At 38.4% G+C, this 12,251-nt stretch overlaps 3 protein-coding genes across 8 annotated transcripts; 1 reads left to right on the top strand and 2 right to left on the bottom strand.

Annotated features, from left to right (window-relative positions):
* Positions 1-719: 719 nt before the first annotated feature.
* On the bottom strand, positions 720-4,171 carry LOC111454322 (NADH dehydrogenase [ubiquinone] flavoprotein 1, mitochondrial). 6 transcript variants are annotated; one of them, XR_002712405.1, is made up of 5 exons: positions 4,010-4,171; positions 2,091-3,561; positions 1,650-1,720; positions 1,120-1,206; positions 720-1,039 (listed from the first exon to the last, which is right to left on the bottom strand). XR_002712405.1 is itself a non-coding variant. In XM_023095772.1 (3 exons), exons 1-2 carry the CDS (start codon positions 4,010-4,012, stop codon positions 2,104-2,106), a joined length of 1,461 nt encoding a protein of 486 aa, XP_022951540.1. In that variant the 5' UTR covers positions 4,013-4,170; the 3' UTR covers positions 720-1,039; positions 2,091-2,103. The 6 variants fall into 6 exon arrangements, 3 of the variants coding, with proteins under 3 accessions (XP_022951540.1, XP_022951542.1, XP_022951541.1); XR_002712404.1 differs by having other exon boundaries at positions 1,146-1,206; XR_002712406.1 differs by lacking the exon at positions 1,650-1,720 and having other exon boundaries at positions 1,146-1,206.
* A 241-nt stretch (positions 4,172-4,412) lies between these two features.
* LOC111454323 lies at positions 4,413-7,677 on the top strand. Its single transcript, XM_023095775.1, has 5 exons — positions 4,413-4,508; positions 4,613-5,163; positions 5,661-6,095; positions 6,897-7,200; positions 7,341-7,677. Exons 2-5 carry the CDS (start codon positions 4,723-4,725, stop codon positions 7,475-7,477), a joined length of 1,317 nt encoding a protein of 438 aa, XP_022951543.1. The 5' UTR covers positions 4,413-4,508; positions 4,613-4,722; the 3' UTR covers positions 7,478-7,677.
* Positions 5,105-11,594, bottom strand: LOC111454324. Its single transcript, XM_023095776.1, has 4 exons — positions 9,996-11,594; positions 9,250-9,331; positions 8,342-8,550; positions 5,105-5,178 (listed from the first exon to the last, which is right to left on the bottom strand). The coding sequence occupies exons 1-4, from the start codon at positions 10,727-10,729 to the stop codon at positions 5,160-5,162; spliced, it is 1,044 nt and encodes a 347-aa protein (XP_022951544.1). The 5' UTR covers positions 10,730-11,594; the 3' UTR covers positions 5,105-5,159.
* Positions 11,595-12,251: the final 657 nt, after the last annotated feature.

Genomic DNA, 12,251 nt, shown 5'->3' with positions numbered 1-12,251 from the left:
TTTTTTTTTTTTTTTTTTTTTTTTTTTTTTTTTTTTTTTTTTTTTTTTAAGTTCACTTAATGTTTATAAATTTTATTATTATAATTTTAAATGTTAAATTTACCCTCTTTTTTTTCTTAGGAGTTTGTTTGAATGATTTGTAGTAAGATATTGACTATTATTTATAGATTTTCATAGAAATTTTAACCCTTATCGCCACGAAACATTATTAAAATTCGTGTTTGATAAAAGAGTGAATTCAAGTTCAAAGGTAAAATGTGATGCTTTAGGCTTTGATTTAACCTCAAGGTAATTGATCGAACTAAGCAGCATAAAAGTTGGCCACTGTATATGTTGAACACCCTTTTCACAACTACATAGCTTGCATGACAGACTATAGTATAAAACATGTTCTAATCTTTTTTATCCACATATATAAAATATTAACACGTTCGAACAATACGATAATTAACATCTATAACATCCCTATCATGTCAAGTAAGATATTTTGGGTGATCCCCATTTTTCGCCTTATTGAAGATTTGACTTCTTTTCTTATGGTCAAGATCAAAATTTAACGATAATTGACTTATATTCATATTAGCTTCCAAGTGTGCGAGCGCGAGTGCTCGTGACAAAAAGTAACAGTACTTTTTCTCAGAAGCATCTCAAACTGCCCTAAACATGGCTCCTTCAGTATCCCCTGCAAGTTCACCATTGTTGAATCTCAGAAACTTATATTTAAAGCTTAACTTTCCCCTTTATTGATGTTGCACAGGGAGATAAAATTTTTGTTCAGATGAGTACAACATAAAAGAAAACATTGATATCAACCATCAAATGATGTTAAGAGAGGCATTGAAAATACACCAAAGACAAGATTTATAATAATTCTAGCCTTGAAGACGCTTCAACAACTAGAAACGAGTTTCTACGAGACACTTATAAGTCATTTTTGAAATAGCAAACAGACATGACCTCGAGACGCTCGAGTCACACCAAGCATTCGTTTATCTGGGGCAGTTTCATTATTTGCAGTTCCCATCAAAGTTGGAATTCCCTACATAGCATAGGATAAGAAGTGTTCAGTGTTGTCTCATAAGATGGAAAAAAAAAGAAAAAAAAAAAAAAAAATCTTACATGATGCTTGAAAACAAGGTTCACACCTCTACTCATGAGTGTACAGAATTGGGCAGAAAATTGAATCAATCTTTTTCGCATCATTAACTGCAGAGAAGAATCACCCAGAATAAGTGAAAATGTCTAACATTGGATAGATGAAATTCTTAGAAAGGAAAACCACTAAAAATGCAATGGGTCACTGGTTTCTGCATGAGTCCTTTGATTGACCCACACAATGCCAGGCCACTTCTTTTTACTTGAACGTCCAATGATCAACAGCCGATGAGAACTCATGCTCACGAGTCACTAATGAGTCCTTTGATCGACCCACAGAGGCAAAAAAATGGGTAAATATAAAAAAAACTACGAAGAATGTTTTGTAACAGCCCAAGCCTAAGTTCAAGCCCACCGTTAGTAGATATTGTCCGCTTCGGCCCGTTACATATTTCCGTCAGCCTCACGGTTTTAAAACGCGTCTACTAGGGAAAAGTTTCCACACTCTTATAAGGAATGTTTCATTCTCCTCTCCAATAGATGTGGATTCTCACATGTTTATTAGTAACGACTGCAGCAGGAATTTCCAAGTTCGAAAAGCTCCATCATGAACTTGCCTGCTTTCCTATCCAAAAAAGCAAGAAAAGAAAAATCATGTTCTGCAATTTGACTTAAATGAGATAGGAAGGACGCTCCCCATTGCAGTTGGCTAGGGAATTTTAAGTGGCTTCTAACATCATCCATTCTCCCCATAGGTGGATTTTCTTCCAGTATTCATAAATCAAACCCGTTTCAGGAAAGAGGTAAAATAATGAATTAAATTAAAATATTCATTCAGATCTTACATGTTTACTTGCATCAGCAAATGAATATCAGACGAAAGTTTTCACCTTTGGGATGCTGATTATTGGGCTACAAGAGCCAAGTTAAAACTACTAAAACAAGCTCATCTTATGTTTGCTAATCAAAGTAGGGTGGAAAAGATTCAAATAAACCTGAAAGAGAATCCTAAGCAGCTGCCTGGATCGACTCCCTTTCTGCATGCTCTCTGATCCTTCTTTCAAGCTCAGGCCTAAAATGCCTTATAAGACCCTGCACAGGCCAAGCAGCAGCATCACCAAGGGCACAGATGGTGTGCCCTTCAATCTGCTTGGTAACCTCTTGTAGCATGTCAATTTCTTCCAACTTCGCATTTCCAACTTTCATTCTTTCCATTATCATCCAAAGCCATCCTGTACCTTCTCTGCAGGGAGTGCACTGTCCACAGCTTTCATGCTTGTAAAAATAAGAGAGCCTTGCAATAGCATCCACAACATCAGTCGATTTATCCATAACAATTACAGCAGCAGTGCCCAATCCAGACTGGACAGCCTTTAGTGCATCATAATCCATAAGGACATCATCACATATATGCTTGGGAAGCAATGGAACTGAGGAACCTCCGGGAATTACTGCAAGCAAGTTATCCCATCCACCTCTAACCCCTCCACAGTGCCTTTCAATTAACTCTTTCAGTGGAATGCTCATTTCCTCTTCAACAGTGCAAGGCTTATTCACGTGTCCCGATACACAAAACAATTTGGTACCAGAGTTGTTCTTCCTCCCAAAACTGGCAAACCATTCGGGTCCACGCCTTAAAATAGTAGGAGAAACAGCCACGGTCTCCACATTTGTAACAGTGGTAGGGCATCCATATAAACCTGCATTAGCAGGGAAAGGAGGCTTCAATCTTGGTTTCCCCTGTTTCCCTTCAAGGCTTTCCAATAGAGCTGTTTCTTCACCACAAATGTAAGCTCCAGCACCAAAGTGGATGTGAACATCAAAATCATAACCAGTTCCACAGGCATTCTTGCCCAACAATCCAGCTTCATAAGCCTCTTTTCTGGCCTTTTCAAGGTTCCTTCGCTCATTCACATACTCACCTCTGATGTATATATAAGCTGCAGTAGCCCTCATCCCAACTCCAGCAATCAGACAACCTTCCAAGAGTTTGTGTGGATCGTGCCGCATGATTTCCCTGTCCTTACACGTTCCGGGTTCACTTTCATCAGCATTGACAACAAGATAGGACGGGCGACCATCGGATACTTTTGGCATGAATGACCATTTGAGTCCAGATGGAAACCCAGCACCTCCACGACCGCGGAGGCCAGACTTCTTGACCTCGTTGACAATCCAATCGGAACCCTTGAGTACTAAATCTTTAGTTCTGTACCAATCACCACGTTTCATGGCACCTTTGAGAAAGGGGTCATGTAAACCGTATAAGTTGGTAAAGATTCGGTCCTCATCCTTCAAGCCACCAAAATGAGTTTTCTCTGGAGGTGGAGGAGGTGGGGGAGGCTGAGGGCTGCTAGTAGCAGCTGCACCCTGATTGCTAAATGCTCTCAACCCTATACCCCATCTATCATTATAAATCCTTGTCAATACTGTTCGTTGAAGATAGAGCATGCCCCGAACAGGTGCCTGACGAATAGTACATATCAATATACTAGGTCGCTGAGTGAATAATTTTGGTAATTCAATCACGTGTAATGTAAACCCAGCTAATGATGATCAGTTTAAATGTGGAAATAACAAAAACAAACAAACAAACGAAACAAGAAGAAGAGAAGGATGAACTTAAAAAACCACCGTGAATTTATTCACGGACCTAATGCCAACTTACAAACAGATGCTGAAGAACGTAAAAACTTGTAATCAAATAGTTATGTCCGTGACAATTTTTGAACGATCAGTACAAATAGAAGAATCAAAATCACTCGAAACAACAAATCATCATCTAAATCTCTTCGAAACATTCAAATTCAAACACTAAATCAGAACAACCCGGAAACAAAATTCGAAATAAAGAAAGCGACAGAAAACAAACGAGAAATTAGTAATCGGCGCGGAAGAAATACAGATCCCTTACCATAGCATGAAGTGCTTCAGAAGGCAATAGAGGGAGATTTGCAGGATCGAAGAGAAGAGAGAGGTCAAGAGAGGTACAGAGATAAACTGCCGAGTGGCGATCTGTAGTAAGCAATAGCTACGGTTGCGATTTCCTGATCACGATGAACGGCTGAGATTGAATTGCGGTTCGTGATGGTTAAGAGGTACACGTAAATACTAAATCTTAAAAATATTTGCAGCCACTAATACATAATTAAATTTGTCCAAAATAAAATAAAACCCATCAATACATAAACTGAATATGGTATTTTAATTAAGAAAATTATTATGGATTTTATTTATTTATTTATTTTTGGAATGTAATTAAAATTTCTTTTGCTGAGATGTGAAGCAATGTTAACATTTATTTTCCTTCAGAATAAAGAGAAATAAGAAAAAAAAAAAAAAAGCAGATTCCAAGCTTAGGATATGGATCGATCATTTTCTTCTGCAAAAATGCCCAAAATCTAGTCAAAGAGGTATATCTCCATTTCTGTTCCTTCCTAATTCAACGGTCCTGATTATCGAAATCTTCATGTGATGAACAATTTGATTCCAACCAACTGCTATAATTCAACACCAGAAATAATCCTCGGTATGTTCGTCAGCAATCTAGTTGATTCTGTTCGAACCCTTTCCCTCAAAACCCATTACCAAATTGTGTTGTTGAGAGAGCTTTGATCTTCAACTTCAATGGCTGAGCTTGAGGATTCTCAAGCTCATCTTCCACTTCTTGATTCGAAACAGAATCGGAGTTCACAAGCGACCAGGCGAGGAGATGAGGAAGAAGAACATTTGGACAGAACACTGGAGCTGCTGGACACATTGCTTGGCCTTTTGGGGTTCCATCAATCCTCTGTTTTGAGCTGTGTTCTGTCTTGGTCTGGTTTTGTTCTTGTCGGTGTTGTTCTGCCTGTTGTGGTGTTGGAACTCGCTGATTGCGCTGCGTGTGAGATGTTCCAGATTAAGGATTTTGAGGTTAATACACTGGTCTCACAAGCTTGTCTTGCAGCTGTGTCTCTGCTTTGTCTTTCTCACAACCTCAGAAAATATGGCATCAAGAGGTTCCTCACTGTTGATAGGCAGATCAGCTCTTTGGCTCGGTATCGCAAAGACTATGTCAAGAAGATTCAGGTCAGCTTCAATCTGCTGTTTGAGAAATAGAAACATTAGAACTCACAACTCAACATCCATCGCACTCACACACCCGCACACAAAAATTAACAAAGTGTTTACAAAATGTATATCTCACGCTCTTGGACCACAAAGTCTCTCAACAAACTCCCTTCAAAATGTCATTCAACAAATACAAAATGACACTCGAACTCAATACTCTCAACCATCCTAGATAATCTGTTATACAGGCATATATGATTCATGTATCAAAATGAGAATATGAATCAAAAGGAGTATGAACTACATAAGAGTAATGAACCAAATAAATGTCAATGCATGCATAGGAGAGAGTAGTGAACCAAATAAATGCCAATGCATGCATAGGAGAGGCATGAATTTACTGTTCATGACAACTTAACAACACATCAAAAGTGTTAATTTTCATGATATCTTTGTCGTGTGACTTTGAACTATGTGCTAGGAAAGGTGCTTGGTTTGACTATCTATCTTCACAGGGATCAATACGTTTGCTCGTCTTCTGGGCACTTCCATGTTTCATTCTGAAGGCTACTCAAGAGGTAATTCGAATATTATATGCGGAAGGAGTATCATCATGGGGGCTATCTGTTGGTATCTTACTGGCTATGACCATATCTTGGACTTATCTGAGCTTGGTCTCTTTATCAGCCGCCATTGTATTTCATTTGATGTGCAATTTGCAAGTGATACACTTTGATGAGTACGCCAAGCTACTGCAAACCGAGTCTGAAGTTTTGTTTTTAATAGAGGAGCATATTTTCCTGCGCTATCATTTGTCCAAGATAAGCCACAGATTCAGAATCTTTCTTCTTCTACAGTTCTTGGTTGTAACTGCTAGCCAGTTCATGACTCTGTTCCAGACGACAAGATTCAGTGCAATGATTACCCTCATAAATGGTGGTGGTTTTGCAGTAAGTTCTTCAGCTTTTTGCTTCCTGCAACTATCTTTTTCAAATACATGTAGCTATGAGTTCAGACTTAGAGATGGGATTATATCCAAAGGTTTTATGCTGATTTGTCAGCAATACGTTGAGTCGACCCTTAAAGCTTGATTGTAACGGTCCAAGCTCACCACTAATAGATATTGTTTTGGATTTTCCTTTTTGGGTTTTCCCTCAAGGTTTTTAAAATGTGTCTGCTAATGTTTCGTTTTCCTCTCTAACTGATGTGGGATCTCACAATCCATCCCCTTCGGGCCCAGCATCCTTGTTGGCACACCGTCTCGTGTCCACCCCCCTTTCGAGGCTCAGCCTCCTCGTTGGCACATCGTCCAGTGTCTGACTTTGATACCATTTGTAACAACCCAAGCCCACCACTAACAGATATTGTCCTCTTTAGGCTTTTCTTTTCGGACTTCACCTCAAGGTTTTAAGAACGTATCTACTAGGGAGAGGTTTCCACACCCTTATAAGAAATGTTTCGTTCTCCTCCCCAACTAATGTGGGGTTTCACAGTCTACCCATTTCGGTGCCCAACATCCTTGCTGTCAATCGTTCCCTTCTCTAATCGATGTGGGACCCTCCAATCCACCCCTCTTTGAGACCCAATGTCCTTACTAGCAGATATTGTCCTTTTTATTCTCCTTTTGAGTTTTTAAAACACGCGTGCTAAGGAGAGATGTTCACACCCTTATGAGGAATATTTCGTTCTCCTCCCCAACCGACGTGGAATCTCACATTGATTATCCTTGTTTTTTACTCTCAAACTTTTAGGTGTCTGCAATTGTTCAAGTGGTTGGAGTCATTCTTTGCTTACATGGAGCAACAAAGATTTCCCACAGAGCCCAAGGAATCGCATCAGTAGCTAGTAGATGGCATGCTCTTGTCACTTGTGGTCCAGGTGATGCATCTCAGCCTCGATATCCAAATGGCAACGCAGACGCTACCAGTAGACTGAGCACAATGGGTAGCACTTACTCCGAAAGTGATTTGGAGTCCTTGGATGTTGTTATTACAATGCCGACAACCACACAGCTAGCTTCTTACATGTCCTCCTATCATAAAAGAGAAGCATTTGGTAAGAAACTCAGACATTCATCAAGTAACCAACCATCTATGCATTTTCTTAACACTATCAATAATTTGCTCAATAGTATCTTAAAAACCTTCACTTACAATGCTGTTACTTACGATTTTAAGTTGGTCTCCATGGTGCAGTCATGTATTTGCATATGAATCCTGGCGGCATAACGATTTTCGGGTGGACAGTTAATAGAGCTCTGTTGAACACTTTGTTTTTTATTGAACTCACACTCATCACCTTCGTGCTTGGGCAGACCTTAGTTTTCTCCTGAAGTTTCAGAAATGGTTCTGTTTGTAGAACCCTTCACATTCAAATGTCATACGTGTAAAATTATTCACTGGCTGGCGCCATTTTTGTATTTCAACATGTTTTTTTCTTCGTTTGCGAGTAATCAATCCCAATTGTTGGAGTTATTTTCATTCCCTTTGGTCGTATTTCTTCCTACCATGAGTTATATGTTATTTAAGCCGTGATGTTTCTTTCTTCGATTCTTACAAATCTTGCTTTCAACTCTCTTTCTAAAATCTTTCTCTGCCCCCGTTTTTGAGTTGACTGACTCATTCAATGGTGAGAGTGAGTGTTGCACAATTGTTTACCAAACGTTCCGTAAGAGTGCAATTGTGATACTAAACAATGTTAATCACATTTTGTAATCTTCTAAATTTTACCTCTTCTAAATTTTTTCCTAAAATATATATTTGTAAATAAAAAAAACTTTCTATAACATTCTAGAAACATCTAGATAATGGACATATACAATTATTGGGCTTGACTCGGTTGGACTACAAAAGTCGCAACCTAACCTAACCCAACCCAACCCAACCCATGAACCCTCGTACGATACATTGATTCAATCAAGAGAGCTCATGTTAAGAACAATAAAAATCATGGGTTATGGATAGTAACCAATTAATTTGTTTGATAATAATTTTGTTGGTAACTTATGGCATGCTCCAAAAGTTGCTCCACAATGGAAAACCATTGGAAAAGAGACAATAAGACACTACAAGCAACTAAAAACCAGAACAGACAATATTTCACTTCAAAATTTCAATATTTTATAACAATTCTAAGGTAAATGCATTTTACAGATAGTGAAGGGAAGAAAAGGGAAATAAATATTGAATGATTTTACCAGCAGCACAATGAAGGCAGCTTGAAGGAGAAAGAAGAAGGCAAGTGGCCAGTCCTCCTAATATAATCAGCTTTTTCAGAAGTCCTTACAGATTTCTTATTTAGTTTTGCCTCTGCATTTGCACGTTTCTCTTCAGCTATTCTTCTTGTGGCTGCTACTTTATCTGCCAGCATTTCTTCCGCACAAGCTTTCATTTTCTCTGCCTTTTTCTGTTCAATATAATCAACAAAACATTCAGAGCTTCGAGGAAGTGACCCTGCTGCAATTTGGTCGTTAAATCTATTTCATATTTGTAATATGAGATCCCATGTCGATTGGAGAGGGGAGCAAGTGTCAGCAAGGACATTGGGACCGGAATGGGGATAGATTGTGAGATCTTACATCGGTTGGAGAGGAGAACGGATCATTCTTTATAAGAGTGTGAAAATCTCTATTTAGCAGACGCGTTTTAAAAAATTTGAGGGAAAGCCTGGCTTGCGAGGGGCTTGAGCTATTACATGTAACCTTGAAAGCTTCGCAATAGCTTTTATGGGTGTTTTGATCTTTCATTGGATGTGAGAAAGAGGGGATAGAGCTCACAGTTAGTATAAGTTATGAACAAAGATCAATTGTGTTACGACTTGAGCTGGCTAAAAAGCATAAAAAAAAAAAAAGAAAATTGGGTGAGTTTTCCAGATTTGAGCTAGACAAAAGAATGGGAGAGCCTTGCTGCACCTTTAAAATCTTTAATCCAATCTTTCCATTTGATCTCTTTTGCACGTTTGAAGGAAATGTGTCATATAAGAAAGCTAACCACAGATACATTTTAGGAGGCTTAGCGAAACTAGAGGACTGTAATAAGAGGACAGATTGAAATCAAGCTCAACTGCACATTCAAATTAGAAACAAGTAAAAATCTGGGTGGGTACCTCAATTTTTCTCATTTTTGACTCAGCTTTTCTCTTCTCGCTGGTTTCCCATGCTTGTATCTTCACTTCTTCACGTTTGTACCTAGAGAAATGCAAAACAATCAGCATATCATGAACATTCAAGTTAAATCTAGCATTTTAGGCTCCTCCATGTAGGCTCCTCAAATGTAACAGCCCAATCCCACTACTAACCGATATTGTCCGTTTTGGCCTGTTACGTATTTATGGTTTTAAAACACATTTTCTAGGAGAGGGTCTAGCCCTACTCTAATCAGTGCCTCCCACCGCCCAGTAACTTGGCTCTGATACCATTTGTAACATTTCAAGCGCACTATTAGCAGATACTATCCGCTTTAATCCGTTATGTATCGTCGTCAGTCTCACGGTTTTAAAACGCATCTACTTGGGAGAGGTTTCCACACCTTTGTAAGAAATGTTTCGTTCCCTCTTTAACTAATGTGGGATCTCACAATTAGAAGGAATTAGAAGGATTGCAATGGGGAAGAAGACATCCAATTATTTCAGTTTTTCCAGTTTGATTGCCAGAAAGAATGTATGTCCCATTTCTCTGCTTTGAGTTTTATGATGAAAAACGAAAAGTCCCTCAAAATAGATTGCTTTCAAAACTTACAACGAATTTGCTGAATTTCAAAAGGAAAGCCTAAGTTATCAACCAGGTCATGTGTTAAGAACTAGACGGGCAAGGGCTAAACTAGAGGAGTAATGAAAAGGGTACAAAGGGTCACCTTGCAATATGCTTGGCTCGTTCGGCTTCATCCCAAGCCATTGCTCTAGTTTCCATAGAGCTCATCTTTACAGCCTGATCAGAGCTCTGGTTTTTCACCACCATGGCAGTAGAAGCAAAACCTGCTTGACGATCTTCAATGGCCGGCATTTCATGGTGAGGCCTTGCTGGGGTGGAAGATCCAGAAGTTATAGGGCTCTGAAGCACAGGGGTGGTGGCTCTGACTGGAGTAGCCGTCCTAGAGGGCTCCTGACTCGCTATGGGAGTCATCTCTGTCCCCATGTCCCTCAAGCACACAGACCTAACCACCGTGTTGCAGCTCTCCAATGGCTTATTGATTCTCCAAATGGGTTCATCACATTTCATCATCTTTGTTTCTGCTTCACTTTGACTGCTCATTGCAGAAGCAAAGCCACCATTTTCTTCTCGCCCTTCAGTCCTTTTATCTCCACCGCTCAAATACTCATGCTCCTGTTGTGGCACAGCAGCTATAAGCCGCAAGTCATCAGCATTCGAGTTTCTATGCTTGATTTTGGACTCCTCTTTGTCTCCTCCTTTTGGCAACCGAAAAATCCATTTCTGTGCATCGTCCCACTTCGATGGAGTTGATTTAGCTGTGGCCACCCGGCGATGGAAACTGCCATTAGCTCCATTTCCTCTTTGAAACTCAAAACTCATAGCCTTTTCATGTTTTGATCCATTTTTGTAATACCCATTCTCCTCCCTCCCCTTCATTTTGGTCCCAAAAAAAAAAAAAAAAAAACCTCTCACTCTCTCACAGTCATTTTATCAAACACTTGGCGTGCAAGCTTCAAAGATCACCCAGAAAAACTGAACCACAACTTCAAATACATATCAAAAACAGATCTATATCCCATAAACATCCACAAAAACAACATAATGCAAAGAAGTTAACGACATCGAGATTTCAATAGTAGCCGAAAGAGATATCCCAGAGCCCACAGAATAGAGAAAACTTCTTGTTCGCATTCAGAAGACGAATGAGGAAATGAAAGCAACAAAACCCGACAAGAAGTAGAATCTCACCATGTCTGAATGCTGAAACTTACGTCACTGAAGAAGATAAAGGGACCCATCTGAAGCAGTAAAGAGCCATGAACATTAAGAAATTAACTCAAGAGTAAAAGAAATGTGTTATTTCCATAGCAGAGAAGCTCAGAATCGCAGTGAAATTAATGGAAGACAGTACAAACGTAATGATATGTAGAAGTAGAAGCTGCAAGGCACTGATTATATGAACTTCACAACATGGAAGAGATAATCAAATCAAAAGGGGCTGATGGGTTTGGTTTGAAAGAGCTAAATTCCATAGTGAACTATAAATTTGACGCATTAAAAGCTGAGAGTTACAGATCTATCATAGAGAGGAATCATAAAAACGAGGGAGGGAATGGAAACAAACAAGCAAATCCGCGGCAACTTGGCAAGTAATTCCAAGAGAATAATATATGAATTTGCATGGAAATTGATGGACTTTTTTCACTGATCAGTTCACATGGGCTGCAAACAGCAAACCGGTCAGAATCTATCCCCTCTCCCATGAAAGAATTCTTGAAAATAATAATACCGAGTTTAAAAATATATATATATTTTTCTTGAATGTAATAAAAACATTATCCTGAAAAGATTTTAAAATGATGAACCAATACTCATAAAATATTGCATTTCCAGAGAATTAAAATATATTTTAGAACATCGAGAATTCAAATTCGTAACTCGAATAACGAACACCCATTAGAAAATTGGACACCAGACGATCCATGGCTGGGCCCATAAAAGATGGGCTGAAGCCCAAATTAAATGGGCTGAGGCCCAAGTAAGTGTGGGTCCATTTGATCCAATTTGTCGATTTGATTATATATACTAAATACTCCGAATAAATCTTAATATGGATCAATTTATATTTTAAAATTCAAAAGAGGCAGTTATATGGGACAGGTTACTTCAGCTTCAGAAACTTTAATTTCTTATAATGTTACAAAATTCATTGTATAAGTTACTCAACATAAGGAATATTAAAAGGGCAATTAAAATTATTTTTTTAAAATATTTTTTAGTCCTTCAAAATTAATTAATTTCTTTTATATATTGATTTTGAATATGACAATATAAAATGTTTTTAAATTATTTTCAAATATTAATAAATGTATTATTAAAATTTGGTGGGTTACCTAACTCTCACCTTCCAAACCATAAACATTAGGGTTAAAAAAAAAAAAAAAAAAAAAAAAAAAAA

Source organism: Cucurbita moschata, unplaced genomic scaffold (assembly GCF_002738365.1).
Source record: "Cucurbita moschata cultivar Rifu unplaced genomic scaffold, Cmos_1.0 Cmo_Scf00016, whole genome shotgun sequence".
NCBI classification, from domain to species: Eukaryota; Viridiplantae; Streptophyta; class Magnoliopsida; order Cucurbitales; family Cucurbitaceae; genus Cucurbita; species Cucurbita moschata.
This window is presented reverse-complemented; position numbering and strand designations above follow the sequence as displayed.

Coding starts and splice junctions, on each gene's coding strand:
- LOC111454323 (XM_023095775.1), top strand. CDS start 4,723: ATGGCTGAGCTTGAGGATTCTCAAGCTCATCTTCCACTTCTTGATTCG. Junction 5,164..5,660: donor ACTATGTCAAGAAGATTCAG/GTCAGCTTCAAT, acceptor CTATCTTCACAG/GGATCAATACGTTTGCTCGT. Junction 6,096..6,896: donor TAAATGGTGGTGGTTTTGCA/GTAAGTTCTTCA, acceptor TCAAACTTTTAG/GTGTCTGCAATTGTTCAAGT.
- LOC111454324 (XM_023095776.1), bottom strand. CDS start 10,729: ATGAAGGGGAGGGAGGAGAATGGGTATTACAAAAATGGATCAAAACAT. Junction 9,332..9,995: donor CGAGCCAAGCATATTGCAAG/GTGACCCTTTGT, acceptor GCATTTCTCTAG/GTACAAACGTGAAGAAGTGA. Junction 8,551..9,249: donor CAAAAATGAGAAAAATTGAG/GTACCCACCCAG, acceptor TATATTGAACAG/AAAAAGGCAGAGAAAATGAA.